The following is a 23,051-nucleotide window of genomic DNA, read 5'->3' as shown; positions in this document are numbered from 1 at the left end:
AGACTACACAGGATATTTATTTTCAAATCAAAGTCTGTATGGTTATTTACAATAGCATGTCAAATATAAACCAAATATTCTTATTTACATAGCTTGCATCTCTATCACAATACAAAGGATATAAACTGTGTCCTGTGTGCTTGCAAATGACACTCTTAAGGCACTAAATTCCTAGTCTGTTGAAGTCACTAACACTTTTATTGTTCTTTCCTTGATATTCAGATCTTTGCTGATTGCTCTATTGATATACTTTTTCTGTATGAAGATGTAAAACTGACAAGCAACCTCAAGTAAATATGAGCCTATCCTATTTCCCCAGTGGTTACTATGACACCACATAAACAGCAAAAGGTAAAGAACTATTTCTTCCACTGTATTCTGACAGATCATCTTGTGTAATTGAATAAATAAATTAAACTTAGATATGTGAAATAATCCTAGAGCTGCATTACGCTTTAACAAAGCATGTTTATTTGATCAATACTGAACACAGGAAGATTCAGCTGCTGCTGGATGAAGGCTTGTTCCTTCCCTCACATTAGCCTCTAGAAAGAATGTCACTTTTGTACCACCCTCAGAGAAACAATACTCTGGTGATGAGTTTGTTTGAAGTCACACCAGACACCTGGAAACAAGTAGAGAGTGGAGAGGTGAGAGGAAGGCTCCTCATTTAGGATCAGTAGCTGAAGACATTAAGGTCATGAGTGACACTAATGCCAAGCATGACTTTATATATTTAATATGAAATTGTATGACTCCTTGCAGCCTGTATCTATGTGTGGGAAGTAAGTCAGAAGGGGGAAAACAGTGAGTGTTCTAGACAATTTGCTGCTCCATCTGAGCATGTGAGTCCACCCTCTGGGGCAGAGTTGGGATGTAAAGCACAGCTGCAGAAGAGTTATGAGCTCTGTTTGCTGCCTTTTCTAGGTGTAGCCACATAGTGAAGGTCTCAAAGGAACCACGTCATTCTATAGTGGAATGAAATCTAAGTCTTTGACCTCCAAGGTCTGTTATTCATACTAATTTGAAATATTCCTAACAGACACTTGCTTTTAGCACTGTAAGTTTGAAATACAGAAAAAAAATATTGTATTTATGACAATTTCTGTGTATTTGTGCACACTAATATTTTCATTACACGTATTAATATCTGATATGTACCTATACACTAATACCTTCATTCCTTGATTCAGTTATTCATCATACTACTTGCCACTGTATTAAGTCGAATATATTATTATAATTATATTATTATAATATATTAATATATTTTAATATATCAAATATATTCAGTAAAATTCCTTTGTGTTTTTCTTCTCTTACTGAATTTCTTGCCCTTTATCCATTTGCTCAGAGTCAAAACCAGTTGAAGACTTACTTCTCCACTACTTATCTATTATAAATTCAAGAATTTCTCATCTGTTTGTAAAATGGGTAATGAAGAAACTTCATGAACTACTGATTTTATATGAAATCACTGCAATTTTGATATCCATCTTGATAAGCCCTAATATTTAGCATGTGATAGGTTTTCATCCACTCCTTATGAAGCAAAATTCATAATGTAAGCTGCCTAGTTAAACAAGCATACTGAAATACAAAGTTCATGTTAAATAAAACAGCATAGGTAAATCCTTTTTAACTAAGAAACTGGAACACTAGGATTAAAATTTCAGGTATTTACAAAATATTTAATAGGATTCCCTATCAAACAATGGATAGATGCAAAATGGAAAAATCACTGTGAGGGTAAGAATTTGTTTACCTTTACACACAGGTCTATGATCACTCCATGCAGCAAAAACTTCAGCTATCCTTTGACAGGTGATACTTTTGGAACCTTGTAGCACATAATCTTCATCGCAGGAGAACTGTACTGTTGCTCCCAAGCTAAAATCAAACAATGACATAAAAAGAAGCATTTTAAAAAAAATAGATAGCAGTCAATTTTTTCCATTCCTTTAGATATGACAGTCCTGACAAACGATACAAACATGTAATCCAGAAATTTCTACTCTCAGTAGTAAAAGGCTGAAAGCTATGTACTAGCCTAACTGTACACAACGTTCAGTCCCCTCTGGGCCTACTTTGGCTGCAGCTGGTTTACTTCTTTTAACTGTCATTTGGAGGTTAAGTGACTATTTATAACCTAACATAAGACCTCCAAATATTAAAAATTTGACAAACCTGGACACTGTGTAACTAGAAGTAGTTATTTCTGTAAATTGAAGCTAGGAAAGCATGTGAAAGCAATATAAGGGAATCACCTAAAAGAAAAGTCAAAAGGTCAACTACAAGACTGAAAAAGAAATCCCTATTATAAACATTTTATTCCTCCCAGTGAAGACCTCAGGACAGAAATGGTTTGCTGTGAATATCTCCCACCTCTGATTCTTCTTGAGGAAATCTGGAGTTTTGACATTAAAACTGGGGGGCATTGAAAGGGGGAGCACAATACCAGAGAGAAGGGCTAGATATGAATAATGTTTCTTGTATTTAAAAAGTAGAATAATATTAATAAGAGTTTCCTCTTATTAGTAAGAGAAACTATTAATATTAATAATAGGAGGAATATATTAATTTGGATTATTGTAAAAATACTAGAATAACATTGTTTTATATTTTGATTAGTAGCTTAAGATTTTAATTAAGCTTGCAGTGAAATCTTAACTTCATAGAAGTGGTCTCTATACTCTTGCCAGTAACAAGATACTGAATGTAACATGTACTACTAGATAATGAAAGTTACAAGGTGAATATAAGGATTTTCTCATTTAACTGGCATATGTTTCTCAATTTAGTAGAAGAAAACAAAGTATTTCTAAAAACATATTTCTAGGTGTTTAGCTATGACTATTTCTGAAGTTATAATGCTGGCTTGAAAAGATTTTGTATCTTTTCGTATGAAAGTGACATCTGGTGTTGGAAACTTAGCACTGGACAAAGCAAGAAATAAGTCCAGAAAAACTTTTTTTGGTTTTTTTTTTGGTTGGTTTTTAAGTTTTTCTGAGGAGGACTGGGGGGTGAGGGAGGAGGAGGGCTGAGAAGTGGGGTCCAATTTGGAAAAGTTGAATAACTCAATACATAAATGTATATTCTTGAGATAATTCTTTTCCTTTAATATCATTATGGTTTCAAATCCTGATTACAGCTGAAAATAGCCAATACATCAGGTCTTTCTCTGACATCAGTATCTTACACTCCATAATTTCTATTTCCTGGGTTTAAAAGCTTGTCTGTCACAGCTGTAAAGTGTAAAATGTTTTACAAATACACATGGTTTACAAGATCTTGGCTACACTGTGAATACAGTGTTCTGGGTATTTTAAGATTAAATGTGCAGTAACTCCCTAAGAGTTTGTTATAGCAGCCTTCCTGCATAACACTCTAAGCCATGTAGTTACCTGACCCTCCTCAGATAGATGACATTTTCTTGTGTTTGATACATTATCTACTTGTAAAAAAAATGTTTTGTAGATCTTTCTAAGCAAAGTATCAATATTTACTTGGCTGGAATCTTCAAATCTGGGTTTGATCCCACAAAGTATGAAATTCATTTTTGCTAAAACACATACTAAAATTAATTTTTCTCTGCAGGGTTTGGCTTGCAAAGAACGAGCCCTGTTCTTCTTTCCATATAGATGGCCATTTTAGTCCTGCAATTTTTCAATTCACAAAGGCAGAGAGAAAAATAAAAAGTCTGAGCACACATTCCAAAGAATAACTTTTGTTAGGTTATCTATTCAAATGCATCTATGATGGAAAAAGCTACTAAAGAAGATTGATACTTAACAGAACACGAATTAACTTAAGGGAGTTAGAAATGTTAGATGTTTGAAAAGGAATGGTGTCAGCAAAAAATAGCTGATGGAATCTGGGAAGCACCTGGGCCTTACAGAGACATAGGTAATAAGAAATGAGGACATGAAAGATGATACAGTCACCTAAACAGACATCTCAGAAAAGGAGAATTTGATAGTGGATAACAGTGCTCTAAACCATTCCAAAACAGTTCCTGTTTGTGTAAGAATGTTTGTGAAAGAATGAGATAAAGAATAGTTGCAGAATTCACCAAAAAAGAAAGGGAGATATAAAAGTGAAAAACCAAAAAAAAAAAAGAAAAAGTAAACATAATGTAAAGGCCCTTACAATGTAAGGATATGCGACTGAGGAAAAAGAGCCACCAGGCAGATCATAGAGTTGGAGGATATTTCAAAACTGTGAAACACAAAGATTATCTATCACTAGTGTAAAAAATTATGCACAGCTGCTACAGGGACTATATGGTTACGAAAGTTCAAAAGGTAGCAATTGGGAAGACAAGAATATCTTTCTCAAGATCTATCTGCTTCAGAAAGCCATGTTGAGAAAATCTGAGCCTCTTTGATTATTAGAAAAAGAAAGGAACACTTGAAGAAAAATAACATGGAAATATATTTCCTTTAACTAACCATGGATTGATTTAAAGAGGAAATGCTGAGCAGGAAGTACACCACTTACAAATAGAATTTAACTCATGGTAAAAAAAGTGTAATGGGCAAAAAATCCCAGAGGTCTGAATGATTATGAAGACTGTACAAGTATGATAATTATTTCTATCACCTACAAAAGTATAAATAACACTTACATTATGAAGTCCACTTTACTTGTCCAAATCAGTTTTGATATTAAACTGGTATTCAATAGTATATGACTGTAAGCATATGACTGGACTCAGAGTGAGACTGGATAATTTACAAAATCTATGACACATATGCTGTGTGAGTGAGACTTACTAAGGGCAATTAGATAAGCAGATGATAAAGTACCAGTCTAAGAAAGAAAATGGAAGAGTATGGGATCAGTTCCTATGGAGGATCAATTAAAAAAAGACAGAGAGCTTGTCAAGAAAATGTTAAGAAAATGCATCTCTTGGGAACTTAAAAGCATAGTCAAGATTACAATTTTTTAATATTTTGCTGTCATTATCTATGTATACACTCTTAAAAATGGAAACCCAGCAATTCTTACAAAATTGTCTAGTATCAGAGAATCACAGAATCATAGAATATTCTGAGTAGGAAAGTACCCACAAGGATCATGGAGTCCAACTCTTAAGTGAATGGTCCATACAATGATCAAAGGAGAGATCCTTCTTGTTTCTGATGATGATATTTTTTTTTCCAATACCTTTAACCTGTGACCTGGAAGATTTCAGTTTGAAATTCGTCTTTCTCTAAAAGAAGTTTGAAACTTGAGTACAAGAAGAGTATATACACCCTCTACGTACCTCCACTGGAGGGTGCATGAGGCACATGGGGTGAATATGATGAAGATTCAAAAAGGACATGCAAATTACCAGGAAATAATTATTAGCTCTAAGACAAAATGAAAAAAAGATAGGCCAAGGGTTAGGGTTAGGGTTTGTGTGGTGTGGTGACATAGCAGCAATTCCAGTAGGGCTTTAAGTTTTTATTTTTTATTTTCTTTTTCTTTGGCAGAATCCCAAATGATTTAAGCATCATGTTATAGGACAAAGGGAGATACTCGATAGGCTAAAATTGATTATATCTATTACATATCCAGAGGTACTGTAGGAGGACATGTGAGAGATCTGATCTCAGCCTTCTGGTATGTAAGAGAATTTAAAAAATTGTGGAGTGAGAAAATCAGATCATGGAAGCTGGTTTTAGGGGAACCTCTGAACTGTGGGCAGGTTTTATTTTAGAGAAATATTAGTTTAGAGAAAACTGGCAGAGTAGTCCATAAACAGATTGTGGGAACAAATGACCAAAAATCATGTGGAAAAATAAGGATGGTTTGATTTCCTGACTTATATTTGATCCAAACTGCTTACCAGATGAAGCCCCCTAAAAGTGTGAGTAGACTATATCTGCTTTGTAAATCTCAAGAGAAGTGAAGCATGATAGAGCTATGAAGTTGTTCATTGTTGTACACAATATAGATATACATCACCAAAAAAAGAAAAATCTCAAGGATAGCATGAAAATCTCAAAAAATTTCAGAAGCAGAATATATTCATAAAAATAATTGTCTGTGGATGCACTCAGTGGCCAGATAGGTTCATTTAGGTCAGTATGCTAACACTGTAAGTGATGAAAAGCCAATGCTTAGAGAAAATCTTTAGAATACAGGAACCATTTATAGTTCATCTTCTGATCATTTATGGTTAATGAACTTTCTGAACTAGATCTATTATTTTAGAAATCCCTGAGTGACTAAATTAGACTTTTTCGATGAGAGCCTAGCTAAAGCTAAGACTGGTAAGGCATATTGGTAAGCAAAAGAGCTTCTTTGGGTATATTGGTCACAAAAGGAAGTTCATATACAATGTCGGTTCATTTGTAAATGGATGAAGCAATCTTGTAGTGCTGAAATACAATATGGAAAAGGCAGAAGCATTAAATGCCTTTCTGCATCAATTTCTACAGCAGATGTACTCCTAGGCTTCTGCATGTACCAGCATGATTTGTGAAGAAGAGTAACAACCAATACTAGGACATAACAGGTAAAAGGAAGAAGCTGTATTCAAGGGCAGGGGGCCAGATAGCTTTCACCAAAGGCTGCTTGTGGCAACTGGTGAGCCTATGGAACAAAGAAAGTCCACTGGTAGGACTGTCCCTAAGTACAAAAGAACCTCCAGGTTAGGGTGACAAGAAAGGCTTCCCCCAGGCGCTTTGCTTTGCTATGGTAATGTACCCCAGTTCTGCTTTCCTGGCTGGCCATTGGCCTCTCCGCCCCTTTGTTACCTTATATGTCTCATGCTCTAGAAAGTTCTCCACTCTCTGTTCCCCCATTGGCCCTGCCCCATCGTCACTCCCTCAGCGTTCCCCATTGTCCCCCATGCCCTAGCCCTGCCTCTGTACTGCCCCCGTGCCCTCAGATCATTGGTGTCTGATGCTCGATCTGCTCCCGTATATAAACCTGGATCCTCCCGTGTTCTTTGACTTCATCCCTGGAACCCTTCACGAGTGCAGCTGCATTAAAATCCTCCCATGGAAACCCATACAAAGACCCTTCATGGCTCTTTGTCATCGACCCATTTACTGGAGCTATCCGTGTGTGTGTGCGTGCACACGTGAGTGAGTGTGCGGTGGCCCTGCCAAGCAGCTTTGCCTTGGAGATGCTTTTCGGAAGGCCGCAGCACCTCACTCCAGCACTGCCAAGCTGCAGTTCGTGACAGGTGCTGAAAAATCTGACTGAATCTCTGCAAGGTATCATCTATGAAAAACTATGATGAGATGTTCCTACTGATTTTAGAAAGGCTAACATTACATGAACTTTTAAAAAGGGCAAGGAGATACTAGGAATCTTACATTGATCTCTGGAAAGAACAGGAAATCAAGAACATGTACACAGATTTACCAAAGTTGAATTATATTTTATCAACTTGATTGTTTTCTATGACAGAGTGATTGGCTACATGGCCAAGTGGAAGATGTAACAGTGCTTAGTGTAACAGCGTTTAACATCAGCAAGGTTTCTGAGAACACCTTTTACAGCAGTGTGTTTTGAGAGCTGACAAAATATGCACTGAATAGATATATATTCAAAATTGTCCTGGCAGCTGTGCTTAAAGGGTAGGAATCAATGGCTTCAAATTCAGCTGGTGGACAGTAATAAGCTGAGCATTAGGAAATCAATATGGTGTCTGATGCTGTTTAATATTTTCATCCTCAGTCTTGATGGTGAGACAGAATTTATGCATCTATATATTTATGGATCATATTAAGTAGGAAAAGTAGCTGACACACTGAAGAGCAGACCTTCAATTCAGAAGCCTGACAGAGTCCAGCACTGGGCCAACAGAAATCTCGTGAAACTCAACAAGTAGAGGTACAATGTTCTGCAGTATTGATCAGTAATGTGTTCTCATCATGAATAAAACAAACTATATTTAACAGTACTAGAAGTGGTGGCAGCAGATCAAGTGAATTTATTACTCAGCTGGTGAAGCTATATCTGCAATATTAAGCCCAATATTTTGCCTCTCACTTCAAGAGAGAGACTGGTAAAAACTCAAGAGTTTGGAGGTTAGTCAGAGGCTTAAAGCACAGGATCTACAGTAAAAAGTTAAGGCATCTAGGCTTAATTAGTCTGACAAAGAGAAAGCTAAGGTACTATCTGATAGCAGAGCATAACTATTTCAGGAGCCATTACAAAGATAATGAAGCCAAGCTTTTCTAAATGTGTCAGATAATATACAAGGAACAGTTTAGAAGATTCAGATTTTACTTTACAAGAAATTTCCTTCAATAAAGCCATGCAGAGCTGGAACAGCATACTGAAACTCTTGTGAAATCTTCAATCTTGGGAGTTTTCAGGACTGGCTAAACAAAGCCACAGCTGATCAAGTCCTGCTTTGGGCAGGAGGATGGACTGGATGCCTTCTGGATTGGAAGGACCCTTCCAATCAATATTTCTATGATGCACATAAGCTGCTTAATTTGTCCTGAATTAATGTAAAGCTTTTGCATATCCAACATAGTGTGCTCAGGTAGTTCATAACTCCAAAAATGAATGCTTGACTTGTGTCTCTCAGTACTTTTATCTGCAAATTTCTATTTCTAATAGGACAATAAATGATTGCCATTAGGTTTGCATTTTCATAAAAAACCCCCAAACTTTGGATACATTTTTATTAGGAAAAAAGTATGAATAGATATTAAATAAGGAAGTTAGTATACAAATTTGACAAAACTTTAATCTTGTTTTTAAAGTTTTCATCATGTGCCTCAAGTTTGAGATTCTTCTTTAAACAACAGAAACTAAAAGCAGTAAGGAGTCCAAAATGAAGCTATAGAATCTCTAAAGGATGAGAAAGAGCAAGTTTAAACTTTTGAACATCATATGAAATTTATACTGAATAGTATTATTTTAATAGTTGGCATTTGTGTAGCAAACTACCTCATTTTAGGTTCTTTTCCTCCACTATTTGATAGGTTCTTTAAATTATTGTTGAAATAATCAATTATGCAAGGCATCAAAACCATCGTTCTGATGTATTAACCTATTCTGCTCATACTTGCAACTGAACAAATTTGAGGAGACCATTTTTAGCCATAGAAGAAAATGTACAGCCAGAAATAACTAAACATCAGCTCTTAAAGTCCATCTCTATCAAATTGCAAATTTATGATATATTTTAATGCCAGCATAAAGAAATAATCAGCATTTCAGCACATATATTATTTCTTCCACCGGCAGCAAAATAAACTAAAGATATGTAAGCTTTCAAGATTATGTGCAGTGAATATATATTTTTTTTAACCTAGCAACTTTCTACACACTACTGATCCACAATTGTTTATGTGCAAGATACAGATAGGTTCTGCTATTGTCTCTTTGAGTCACAGTATGAGAACTGAGCTAAGTCACAGCTTCTCTCTCAAGACCATCCATAGGAACATTTTCGTAGATCAGTTGATACATTACTTGGAAATATTACTGCAAAATGCTAGGATTCCATGATAATAGTGTTGGAATATCTAACTCTTCCAAACTTCTGATCAAGAAAAATCCTTACTGTATGCTGAAAAAGCTAAAGTGACAACTAAATTTCAGTTTCAGAGGATTTCCTGACACTCTAGAGGTCATTGGTAATTCATCTTTAAAAAAAAAAGTAATCTTTTCTCACAAAGCTTGTACTGTCAGATACTTGTCCTAGAAAAAGGAACCACTTAACTGTTAAAAAGTGATAGGTGCACAGATCCCGTATAAACTAGCCTCATATTGCACACTGCAAATCAAGTTTTGTTAATTTTTCAGGATGTTTCGCTTCAAGTTTCAGAGTCTGGAAGCTCACACTGCATATCTGCAGAGAATGATAGGTGATTCAGAGAAGATTTAGGGAAAATCAAGAGTGAAACTTCTAGTCAATCTAGTCAATTAATGTTGAACTTCATTCTTCCAAAGAAAATAACTATAAATTAATTTATAATATAAAATGAAAGAATATATTATCATTTAAGTCACCCGTTGGTAAAATAAATTGTCCTTATCATAAACTTCATATTTTTCCTTCTCTTAGTATAATATGTATTTTTAAGACGACACGAGCATTTTTGTCCAACAGTATTCACTGCTTTGTTGTGATACAAGTTTGATCAGAATCTCATCTTTAAATCCTAGTTGGACCACACTACAGAGGTAGAGGGATAGAGAAGCGCTCATTCATCCATATCATGAAGACAGAACTTTGAGATGGTGGTGGAAGAACACGGTTGCCTCACAATAAAACACCTGTTCAAATAAGTCATCTGGATATATTTATTCCCATAGAAACAAAGAAAAATAAAAACAAGACCCCGTGAAAACTTTTTATCTATTACATATTATATTTTACAGAGTGGCATTGATTCTAAAACTGGACACGTGGAAAATATGTTTATTTTACTAGGTGACAAGTAAAGTAAAATCTGAAATTTCAGCAGAATAATCACTATTGATTCTAAAATTTTAAGAAACTCCTGGGGAAGGGAAGTTTTCTTTCTCAGTACAGGAAAAGCTGGCAGCTATAAGTAAGTCTCCTTGACTTTATTTCAACATGTAAAATCTTGTATGCTCAAATAGGCATCTAGCATCAGAAGCAATGCCTTTAATACTCCAAAAGACAGCTGTGCGGAATTTTCACATTAGAAAAAATATCCAAAAGGGTAAACATGAAATTACAGGCCCCAAATAATGTCGTGGAGTACTCCAGTTTGTCTTAGAGCTTGCATTACAGATTTTCTAACCCTGTGTAAGAACCATGTAAGAGGAAATGAATGTGCTGAGAGCAGGTAGTGTTGAAATGAGAACAGAAGTAAAACTGCAATACAATGTTTCCAAACCTGCACCTTCACATTTGAAGAAAGCTGAGGAGATGTGACAAGAGCATGTTCTTCTCTAAAATATATTAAATTTTACAGAAATTAAATTAATAGAGATAGAACTAAACCCTTCTTCAAAATACTATGTTTTCAAATGAAGGCATTGTAATTGGAATTGTCACTTTCTTTTCAGAAAGGAAAAAAAGAGACAAGCTTAAAGTAAAGCTATTTCCTTCATTACAGAGAGAGTGACTTCAAGAAGGGAAAGGCAAAAGTGTGCTATTTTTCTGTCTGCCAGGTATAAGACAGCCCGGAAAAGATTTTCCATAGTACTGGATGTTTTTAACTAAATGTAAATGTCTAACTTATTTATTTAAAATAATTTGTAACCTTCTTACTTTGGAAGCTTATGAAGCAATTGAACAACCATTATGATAATGGCAAGAACTAAAACCAGGTTAACTCAAAAAGGAATTTTATTAAGTGCTGAAAATTTTTAGTCTGCTTTTGTTCCCCATAAGACCTTTATCAATGTATGAAGTGTTCAGCTTGAGACAAATGTATGTTTTACTAATGTGCACCAGTGCTGTTCTTTACTAGTATAAATCCCAACAGATAATTTGGGGATTCTTTTCTATTTTTTAAGAGAAAAAAAAATCACTGAGATTAGTGAGAAATTAGAGAAAAAAATCACAGGAAAATATATTGACTCTTCTACTTGTATATCTTGTATACTATTGTTCAGTAATTTGAATGTCTTCTCCTTTCATTTTCTCATAAATGCATTTGAAATAGGAAAGCCTGATACATCATCCCAGTGTACAGTGAAATATAATGCTAACTGAAATCCTTATATTTTGGTCCAAAAAGAAAGATGAGGGCATGATCATCATCATATCTTCTTTGAGATACTGCCCTCGCATAAGTTTAACTAGAACAATCTTTGCAAGTAGGTCTTTTCATGATCACTTGCAGAGATAACACTAGAAAAGAACTGGCAGGTTGTCTGTCAAAGGCTGTTGCTCTCAAGCCATATTTTTGAAATAAAAATACAATACACCAGCCAAAGTAATGATTCTAGAAAGTGTGACAGTTAAATACAGCTAATTTTTTTTTATTTCTTTGAAAATATCAACTTTTTTTTGCCAGCTAGCATTAGAAATTACATTTTTCTAAAATTAATTGTAAAGCTTTCTCTAATGCACATTGAACTTTTGCTTTTTTCAAAACTAGAGAAATAGGGAGACTATTATGACTAATTGAGAAATTATAACTGTTTTCTAGCTAGTACATTTACTTAGGATGTAATTGTCAGTCCTGTCTTCTGTTTGATTACAAGGAGAAAAGACAAAACACTCACACAAAAATGCACAAGAAGATATGTAAAAGAATGACGTATCGTAATTTTGTAAGATCTTTGTACATCCAGATTACTCTAAGAGTTATCTTCAAATGCTTAGAAGTGTGTTGTGGGATACGTACAATATAAAAGATGTAGCAAACAAACCTGAAGGTAATAAAACCAATTAGTTTTAAAATTATTTCCCTTCTACTTCTTTTGTTGTTTTTCTTTCATCATTGAGGTGTGTTGAAGAGTTTTGTAAACATAATATGAAATTAGCATGTGATGTGAAACAAGAACATAGCTTTAGATTAATTTTTTTATAGTCTTGTCTTTATATGTCAAATATAAAATAATATGCATATTAACCCTTTAAAATAAATGTTCAACAATCGAAAAGGAAAAAAATTAGAAACCCAGAAAAGAGATTAAAATTAATCCAAAACATTCTCAAAAATTCATTATGTATATGTCTCTACTCATCAACCACTGGTGATACTGAAATTAGGAGTCATGTTCACTGAGGAAACATGGGAATGTTTTGAAAGAGTATTGAAAGCCTATGTTATCTTACAAGATAAGGACTTTGAAAGATATCTGCAAATAGAAGAGGATACATAAAAAATAATTTAAAAAATAGTCTGTTATAAGAGTGCTAAACCAATGTGAGGACTATTAGGGAAATACGTCTGCATGTATCAAACTTCTGGGTTCCTGATAAACATACTGCAGGAAATGCAGTATTCTCTTTTTGAGTCCAATGAATATTTCTGTAAGATGTAAAATTTCTTCTCTAAGGTTTTATTGTTCTTCTTGTCTTCTAGTCAGTTTTGCTTTGTCCTTTGCAAAAACCTCCAGTACAACATGTATGCTCAATATTTATAAATCTAACACAGTAATTACAAGATAAAATAACGTAAACTTACCTTCAATCCAAATTTTGCCAGATTTTCAGAGATACATGATCTCTTTTAAGTAGGTATTTTATCTTTTTGCATACTAAGTACATGCTATATTACATTACATAATTTTGTACAGAATTCTAACGCACTTTTTACTAAGAAAGTCAGTTTTGAAAGAGTACTCAGCAACAGTAATATATTTTTAACATATTCATTTTCCAAGTTCAGTATTAGAGAAATGATACAATGGTAGAATTTATATTTTACCTAAAATCTGAGCCTATCCGTTTTCCATTTTCTGGTTCTCCAGGATCTGGACACAAATTGGACGCCTGTTTAATACCTCCCTCATTTACTGGAAAAAAAACAAAAACAAAACAACAAAATAAAATAAAGTAACAAAAAAAAGAAGAGATAAAATAATGAAGTTTTTAGAAAACACAGAGGTAAGCAATTATATATATATGAAAGAGTATATTCTTTCCATTTTGGATCTTTTAAAACAGAATTTCTACAGAATATGATCACCCTTATAAACTCTGGTTTCAATACATACATTTTTCCTCACTATAATAAAAAAAACATGCATTTTCTGATTTTTTTTCCAAAAAAGTAACACAAGTTTTTTATCAGATGTATTAATCAGCTATTTTGTTTGTTTGCAATATTATTGAATCTGAATGGAAATGTTATTTTTATTTCTCTAGAAACATTAACATTTAAAGGAGTGTTCATCAGGTTTAGGGCTGTAAGATTTTATTCTGAACATACGCTAACAAATGTCATCTCCACTAAGAGCTGACCTTTTCTCCTTGAATTATAATAAAACTTGAATGCATAAGCTTCTGCTGAGAGAATTGTCTTTAATCAGTATTGAAAATGTATATATTCCCAAAATATGGTGATCTGAAGGAAAACTCAAAATGCCAGTTTGATTTGCATAAATTTGTCTTTCAATAAACTAAAATGGTTTCAGAGAGAAACTTCCTGTGAACCATTCTCCGTATTTTTTCCAGAAATTTGTATGTAACAATCTAACCCTCAGCATATTCAACCACCTATGCACAAAACTGAAAAATTAGCAAAGGAAGTTACTAGGCTATTTGACGAATTCATGGCTTGACGGAAAAATATTAAAAAAAAAAAACAAGTTGACGTGAAGCCAAGTAATTTTCATTAACCTTTATTCATCTTTGTTACTGATGAACTAGACCAGTGGATTTGCAGTACTAGAATTTTACTTCCCTTTAAGGAAGAGGTTTTCATGCAATCAGGGTAATCCTACTACTGGATTAAAAAAAAAAAGTGTATTTTAACTATATTTCTAAAGGGTGTTGATTAAATTTCAGCTTTTAATGAAGAGGAATATAATTCAGAATACTTGGAGGTTTCTCTTCCTTGAAATTTGTCTTCTTGCACACACAGAAAGGGAAGAATTAGTTTTGCATCCCTGAAGAAGCCAAAGGCCAAATGCAAATGTTGTAGAGGCTTAAAGAGAAAACAGCTCAACGTGGCACACTGCTCCAAAAACCTACCAAGCTCAGCACTTGTCAGCTGGAACCACAGTATTTTCTCTCCTCCATCCCAAAACACCTGTAATATGTCAAAGGTTGCTCTAAAAGCAAACCAAGGCAATCTCTGTTCCTCTGGATTTCCATGTTAGGGGACTTTTGGGCCAGGAGGAGTCTTCCTCCTGGTTTCAGATTTCAGTCTTTTCCTCCTCCAAGAGGTGCACATGTGATGAAAGCATACTTGCTACAGAAACCCATGTTAATGCTAGTGTTGGAATATATATCTTTCTCTGACAACTGCAATTCCATAGACTACATTTAACAAGGCCATCTTGTTGGATAAGCATTTGGAACTAACTCTCTCTTTGAAACATCTGGGTGCTTCATTATGAGACATGAGAAACTCAGAATCATCAAAAGTAGCCTACATATATATAGAAGACATTGAAACTTTTCAAATATTAGATATATATTAAACCTATAGTTAAAAAATTATTCATGATGTCTGAAAATAATATTATAGAAATTATAATGGTGCCATTTGGCCATGCATTGTATATCAATGCACACAGAAGATATTTTTACTGTAAAAAATAGAAATAGTGTTTAAACAATATTATTTCTATTTATTATAATTCATGTTTTAATATTTCAAATACTTATTTTGGTTTTGTACATTATGTCTCCCCATACACAGGTAATAGAGCAAATATTCACATAAAAAGAACATTCTACTGGATTGCAAGACAGAAGAACTATTATACACTTCGATTTCTACCAGCTTGATTTCTTCTAGAAATAGAAGCTTGAAAATCCTATTAGTTTTCAACGCCTTCTGTATAAAGTCTCCTTCCTAGAAATACTCTACAAAATAGAATTTTAAATTTATGGAATTAACAATATTCATAAATAAAAATATAAAGGCTAGTTTTAAAGAAAATCAATAAAATAATTAATTTTAAAAATAATTCATACATATACTGCAGTAAAAATACAAAAGAAAAAGAGGTAAATATTGATTTCTGATTTGATCCAAATTGCAAAGTGCATTTGCACAATCTTAAACCCATTCTGTTAAGTACCTAGTGAAAAGTAATTTCACATTTTAGGATTTTTGTATTCATGTAACTTTTATAGACATAATGCCTGAATTTTCAGTCTCCAGCCCTATGTAATTCCACAGATAATTGTCAATATATTTTTGTTTTACACCCTAGATGCTCATATGACAATAAGCAATTAAAGGGTTTCCTGTAGTAAATTAAATGCATCTAGGGAAAGCATTCATTCATAGTCTGGTCATGAAACTGGTATCAAGAAACTTCAGAGTTCTAATTCAGATTGAATTAGGTCTGCCAATTAATTCATTTGTTAGGGTCAACACTTCTAAACTGAAGCTGATGCATACTTGTTTCAAAGTGAATCATCATATCAAATATCACCATTCTGGCTTTGCTCTGTGCAAATCACGTGTGCATTAGCATTGAATGTTGTACAACTTAAAAAAAAATAATTAAAAAAAAGATGTAAAATAATGAAAGGACATACAGATGAGAATGCTAGATGAAAATTTCTAAAGGCATTGCTAATACAAGGCATAATGTAAAATAGATATTCACTTATCATTATTTTCACTAAGAGTTGAATGTTGGTCATTGTTTTTTAAAGGACCCTATCTGCCTTTGTAATGAAAGTACAGACCCAGCTGAGGCCACACTGAGAAAATTATCTAGTCAACAGCCAAATACATAAGCTTCTTACAAAATACTATCTCTCCAACATCCTCAGCTACCAAAGTGACTTGAGAATCAAATGCTAGATTACAATATGAAACCTTAGTTATCTATTTATGACAAGATTATGATCACTAGAAGTACAAATCACCAAGGTTTTCACCTTCACTTATTATTGACTCATATAGATAATCTATTCTGCATAATCAACAACAAAAAAGATGAAGAGTTTAAAAGATAAAGTTTCCAGCTTCATATAGAATATCATAACATATGAAATTATCTAAAGACCTTCAAAAATATGTTGATAAATTTCATCGCTTATTTAATAATAATCAGCTTTGGATATAATGAGTATCTGGCACTTCATTATAAATATGGAGTTCCTGTTAGAGTTGATATAATTGAAAATGTAATGACTGGTGCAAAATAAGCAATCTCTTTTATCATCCATTGTATTATTATTGTATTACTATTTGTAACTACAGAATCACAGATGGGCCGTCAGACAGAGATCTAAGTGATGTACTTTATAAACACTACTGTAATTATCTTAGTGTTATTTCTTTTGCATAATCAGTCTGTTTTCCATTCACCCAATAGGTATAAGAAGAATATTTGTTTTTAAATGTCTTGATACAAAGTTTTCAAAAAAACCAGAAATGTCTTACAGAACTATTTAGGTGATGCAGTTGACAGGGAAGTTGAATATGGCAATACATGACATTACAAAAATTGAACAGAAGTGTGCTTTGCTTTATTTTTCTGACTTGGTAAATGTTAAAGGGTCTTTCTTCTTAAAGACATCTTTCTCTGAAAAAAAGAAATCATATCTAATACCTTGACAGTTTAAAATCTAACACCGAAAGTTAAAATGTATGCTAATGTATCCCGCTAAATTCTGCAAACTGAATCCATCATTGATACTTTAAACAAATAATTAGTGCAAACATGTCCAACCTAGGGAGCTTCAAAAGCAAGTCCTTTCAGTCCTGTGAAGAATAATGAAATGTAGTATAATCCAACGTATGTTAAATATTTAGTCTATTTTATTTACTTCTAAAATATTTACAATGTGGTTCTATTCCAAAAAGGCCTCTATAAAAATGGCACATTCTTTTTCAAAAGTATCCTTTTAATATATTTAGAGACACACCTATTTAATTTGTGCTAGAAAGTTGCCTGACTCCTCCTTACAATTTAATCAGGACATCGTCCACTGAGACGTCAAGCACTTTCAGTTTCTAATTTCTGTAATTAAAATTGAAGGCACCAAGCATCTCCAGAATTTTTAAAGCTACACCTAGTTAATCAGTTAAAATGTCAAACTTAATGAATAAAAAAAAAAGTCAAAAAGTGACCTCATATGTTGTTGTGCACTTGTAAATGAGGATATACTTTAGTTTGCACAGCATTTGATGCTACTACTAGAGTTCAATTAAAGTAATAGATCTATTCACAGCTGAATTTACAGCTGACACCTAGGAGGCTGAGTATTTATTTCCTTCCAAATACTGTAAATTTACTGTGAAATTATCGACAAAATAATGTGTCCTTCTACAATGCCATATTTATAGAAAGTCTGTCTTTAGAGTAGAACCATGCTTAAAAATTCACCATGCAGACTGGAGAAACCAGTTCTATTATAAGAAATACATAGATAATTACACACAAACAATACACCACAAAGTTCACTCTTGCACTAGAAAAAAGTAACAAAAAAGGAATACACTCACAGATAGAAAACTTGTTGCTGTTGTCTTTCCCTGGAAACAATTTAAATCCTCTAGATTTAAAATCTATGGCCTTTTTCACTAGTTAAAAAAACAAAAACAAAAACATGTATCAGGAAATACAATCTAAAATATTTCATTTGACAAATTTTATCATGGTAGTATATACAAATTAGAGTACTGGCTACCTCACAAGTTCAGATTTTATACCTTTGGTGTGAAACAATTTACAAAAATAAATATTGAGACCAATTTGTATACCTGACAAAGGAAAGGAGTGATATTTGCAAGTTAATTGTTCTCCTGCATAACCAGTTTAAAAAAGTATGGCCAAAAGTTTTTATTTCCATGCACCACATAATTGTGTAAAACATTGTCACACACTTATGGAACTTGGAAAATGAAAAGGATTATAAATATGTTTGCTCTAAAATAGCTGTTTCTTCTGTGTTGGGAACCAAAAAGAAGAAAAAAGATATTTGAATATAGAAAATAAAATACAGTCTGCTGTCCTGCTGTTGGTTCTGCAGCTGGTCTTTCTAGCTTGAAAACTGTTATTTCCAAAATGTGATATGGAAGGTAGCTATCTCCCACCTCTCCCCTAAGCCTACAGCTCATTTGTTTCTGTAAAAGTCCTTCTTGTGGACTGGCTTTATGATATACACAGTTAATCCAGGCCAACCTTGTGGCCTCAAAATATCTTTGAAAGAAAAAACTAATAAAAAGAGAATAAATCCAAAACTTAACATATATAAAAAATGTAAGCAAGAATAAGCAAAAACACTACAAGAAACTTTCCTTCTCAGTCATTAAACTAAGTGCCTCGTCTCTAATATGCTTGGCATGTGAGCAGTGAATTATAAATTAAAATGGACCTTCTTAAACACTTCTAAATGTTAAGTATAAATTGATTTTAGGTGGCTTTATATATATATAATTTATTACTTAAGTGGCTTTATAGCCACTATAGCAACTATATATTTTTAAAAAGCTATATGGAAGATTATGTTTTATCTTGGCTACAAGCAAATACTGCTGATGAAGACAGAATAGATTAAAGGAACTACATCTAGGAGAACTTAACATAAGAAGATAGACTGTATGTTGTCAAAGAATTTTTCATACCCATTACGTCTTACAGAAAATCAATGGATATTCAAAGAACCTTTACATTAGGTATAAATAACAGAGTAGCTAAATACTGTTGTTATCTTTTTATAAATAAAAGTATTATTACTAATCACAAGAGCAGAACCAGATTCAGAAGAAAGAGGGTACTACTAAGGAAGACAATTTATAGGATAGGTACAGGATATGTTAATAAATTTTTTTTACACTTCTGATTGGAGACCATATTTTCTTATAAATACAAAATCACTATTATCTCAAAAGGCAAAATGCAAATTTACTTGTGTGTTATTATAACGTAACTTATTTACATTGATGGTGTATATATATATATATATATATATGTGATAATTTCCCAGCAATAATGTCATATATTATATGATAATGGTTCTGGGAAATACATTATTTGCAGAAGTGAAATATATGTTGCCACAAAGTACAAGATTTTGGGGTTTTTTTACCCTTAATAGGAGAAGCCCCATCCCCTCTCCAAACTAAAAGAAGTCCATAAACAATTCTAACCTCAGTGGAAATCATAGATCCAACAACTCTACCTTCATACAGTAGAGCAATACTGGAATAACAGTAATGCTTTCTTGTCATTATCTGAGCTTTCTAAAATGTTATTTCTACGTAAATAGGAATGTTGTACTATAGCTCTGACCCTCTTTTGTCTTTCTTTGAGGATCAGTCTAAAATAACTCCTCATGAATCAGAAGACAGGTTTAGTTATTCTTCCAGCACCTAAGCAAAATGGGAGTGGTCTTGAATATGTGATCTCAGGTGCTGGAATGGGTTTAAATGCTCTCATTAGAGACATGTTTGTCCTTTATTTTCAGAAGTCATCACAACAACATACTAGAGCAGGAAGACTGTCCTGTACTTTTGTTCATTTGTTTGTACTCGTTCTGAAACACCTAAATGGCATATTCCTAGTTTATGTACACAAGAAGAGTTCACAAGATGTAAGGTGGAACAGAAAATAGTTAAAAGAGTGTCTTGGTGACTGCACTGAAATCAGTCAAAGACTTTTATAATCCATTGCATCACTTTGCTGAGGCTATTAAATATCATTAGGTAAGCAAGCAATTCCAGTTTTCTAAAGCACCTTTACAAGAGAAGAATTTTACTCTTAACTGGGGTTTGTATTTTGATTTACTGAACAGTAGTTTCTGAGTACACTGTGAAGGAGAATTTATAGATATTTGTATGGCAAACATGCCACTACTAAGCTATATGTTGGGCTGCAAGTGCATGTACATAAAAACAACCCCACCATCACAAAAAACATCCCCTACCCAATAAATAGATTACTTTATACTTGGCAAAATAGTGCTTATTTTGCATGTCAAACACATGACAGTAAGTACTGAAAGTGGATTTCACTTTCCAGAAGTCTCAGAGGATGGATTCATGACAGCAAACTGTGTAGTTGTATGCATCTAAGCCCATCCACAAAGAAAAACACATTAAGAGTTCAGTTCATCAGGTCTTAAGATACCTACTTTTGCATGAGATGAGTTTATATGCCCATTTCTCTCAAGAAAAAGAGTTCAGATGTAACAATGCTACAAATCGTTAAATATGGTTAGACTAGTATGTTCTCATATTTTTGAACAGCCAAGAGCCAAGAAAATAGATTACACCAACAAAGTAGGATACTCCTGGGGAGACATACCAATATAATAGGAAGCCAGTGACAAGACATTAGTATATTTAAAAAATAATCTAAATTTATAAAACCCTATATGACATAACCATTGTTCAGTGTTATAATGCAAGGAGACGCTTAAATTTTTTTTAATAATGCTTTAAATACATGTGGCTTCTAGCTTGGTTGGTTGGTTTGTTTTAAATTTATAGATAAGGACAGCAGGTGTGTTTATTTGCGCTGTTTATTTTTGGAGGAGAAGGAACACTGGTGAACATCTACCCAAATAAATCTCTGTCAATCCTGAATCCATTTTTGATCACATGACTGGATGAAGCATAACAAGTAGCATTGGAACTCTGTGAAACCAAATCAGAGATTATGTCAAAACCCTGAAAATAATTTAAGCATCCATCTTGGGATTTCTGCTCAACACTGCTCACGCTTTATTCGTAGTTCAAGTCACTTTAATAAAAATACAGAATTATTATTATAGAATTATATAATGGTTTGGGTTGGAAGGGACCTAAGGATCATCTAGTGCCAAGTCCCCTGCTGTGGGCAGGGACACCTTCCAATATAACACCTTGATGAAAGCCCCATCCAGCCTGGCCTTGAACACTTCCAGGAATGGGGCATCCACAGCTTCTCTGGGAAACCTGTTCAAGTACCTCATCACCCTCATAGTAAAGAACTTTTTAATATCTAATCTAAACCTACCCTTTTTCAGCTTAAAGCCATCCCCTGTTGCTCTATCGCTACATGCCCATATAAAAAGCCCCCCTCCAGCTCTCTCGTAGGTCCTCTTCAAGTAATTGAAGGTGCTCCAAAGTCTCCACAAAGCCTTCACTTCTTCACACTGAACAGCCCCACCTTTCTCTCTCTCCCACTCTTTCTCTGTAACTTTTTCTAAGGCTAGAAGGCGCAATATTTTCTGTAAATAAGGAAAATGGAACTGAATGCTGTACTAAGGAGGGAAGGATATGAACAGTCCCAGTAACGAAGGAAGTCCAGGTAAGAACTTTTGCGTTACAGATGTGTGAACTAACATTCAGTCAATAGACAAATGAGAGACACGTACACTTTTCAAGCAGCCAATTAAAAGTGAAATGTGTTCAGAATTATTTTCTTGAAGTTTTTCACCAAAAATTGTCTCCCATGTAAGATAATGAAGATTCTAACACTTACAGGGAAAATTTTAGGCACACGTAAAAATTAAAATATTGTCTTTTTTTTCTTTAATAAAAAGGTTGTGTAATTGTGTATATTTCTGCAAATTCATATTTGCATGTATACAGACATGCTACATACAAACACTTGTAAGAGAGGACTAAGTCTGACAATTCCAGCATTTTATACTTCAGGATAGGTACTGCATTAAAAAAGGGCCTCATGTAAATAAGTTTTAAGTATATATATCATAAAAACCCCCACTTAGATGTAAAATCTGAATAACAACCTTAAGTACAACAAGCTCTCAAACACTAGAAAAAAAATTCATTTTGAATGAAGATTGTTCAGTTGACACAGTTCTGACTTCATTGAAAAAGTGTGTCCTGAGAGCCAAATGAGAAATCAATTTCAAGAAAAATTTGATTCTACAATATAGAAGCATCAGGGTATATAGCCAAGTGAAGGATATTTATTTAAAACACTGTCAACCTGTAAATTCGCGTCTTTGTTTTGGTTATGCAACAGCATTTATGTAAAGGAAGTGTCCCTCTCATCATTTCTATACTTTGTAAATTTTCAAATCAAATATAAACAATATTTAAAATGCTGAGGGCTAAACCACCACTGTTTTATACAAAGCAGGCACTCAGGGTGCATTACTTCAAGTAACTATACAGAACAATGGAAAAAGTCCTTTCCTTCTCCAGAACTACTCTTACTTGATATTCACTATCACTCAGCTAACAGAGATGGAGAACAATATGATAACAGCAAAGCCATTATTTCAAGTTTGTATGTACATCCCTACTTAAATTACATCTGCAAAAATATCATACTATTGGAAAATGAGTTATCTGAGAAATAAAGAGTAATTAACTCATCATCTGCTTTCTGAAGTGACCAAAAAAATTTGTTTGGAATACAGCGTAGAACTGATTTTGACTTGTGCAGAACCAGTAATTCACTGATTATTTAAAATCTTCGATACATGATGATGGCAGATTTTACTCACAACAACTGCTATTTCTAGTGACAGAAACAAATGCATCATATACTTTGGACCCCAG

At 33.6% G+C, this 23,051-nt stretch overlaps 1 protein-coding gene across 2 annotated transcripts in view; it reads right to left on the bottom strand.

The window, feature by feature from the left end:
* CSMD3 (CUB and Sushi multiple domains 3) overlaps nucleotides 1-23,051 on the bottom strand; it is a 621,464-nt gene that overhangs the window by 337,869 nt on the left and 260,544 nt on the right. For both annotated transcript variants that reach the window (XM_008642636.2, XM_017746102.1), the window contains 3 exons: nucleotides 18,036-18,113; nucleotides 13,323-13,410; nucleotides 1,766-1,890 (listed from right to left, as the gene is read on the bottom strand). In XM_008642636.2, the coding sequence (XP_008640858.1) occupies nucleotides 1,766-1,890; nucleotides 13,323-13,410; nucleotides 18,036-18,113 (291 nt within the window). The remainder of the gene's footprint in view (nucleotides 1-1,765; nucleotides 1,891-13,322; nucleotides 13,411-18,035; nucleotides 18,114-23,051) is intronic.

This window comes from Corvus brachyrhynchos, unplaced genomic scaffold (assembly GCF_000691975.1).
Source record: "Corvus brachyrhynchos isolate BGI_N302 unplaced genomic scaffold, ASM69197v1 scaffold28, whole genome shotgun sequence".
In the NCBI taxonomy this organism is placed as follows: Eukaryota; Metazoa; Chordata; class Aves; order Passeriformes; family Corvidae; genus Corvus; species Corvus brachyrhynchos.
This window is presented reverse-complemented; position numbering and strand designations above follow the sequence as displayed.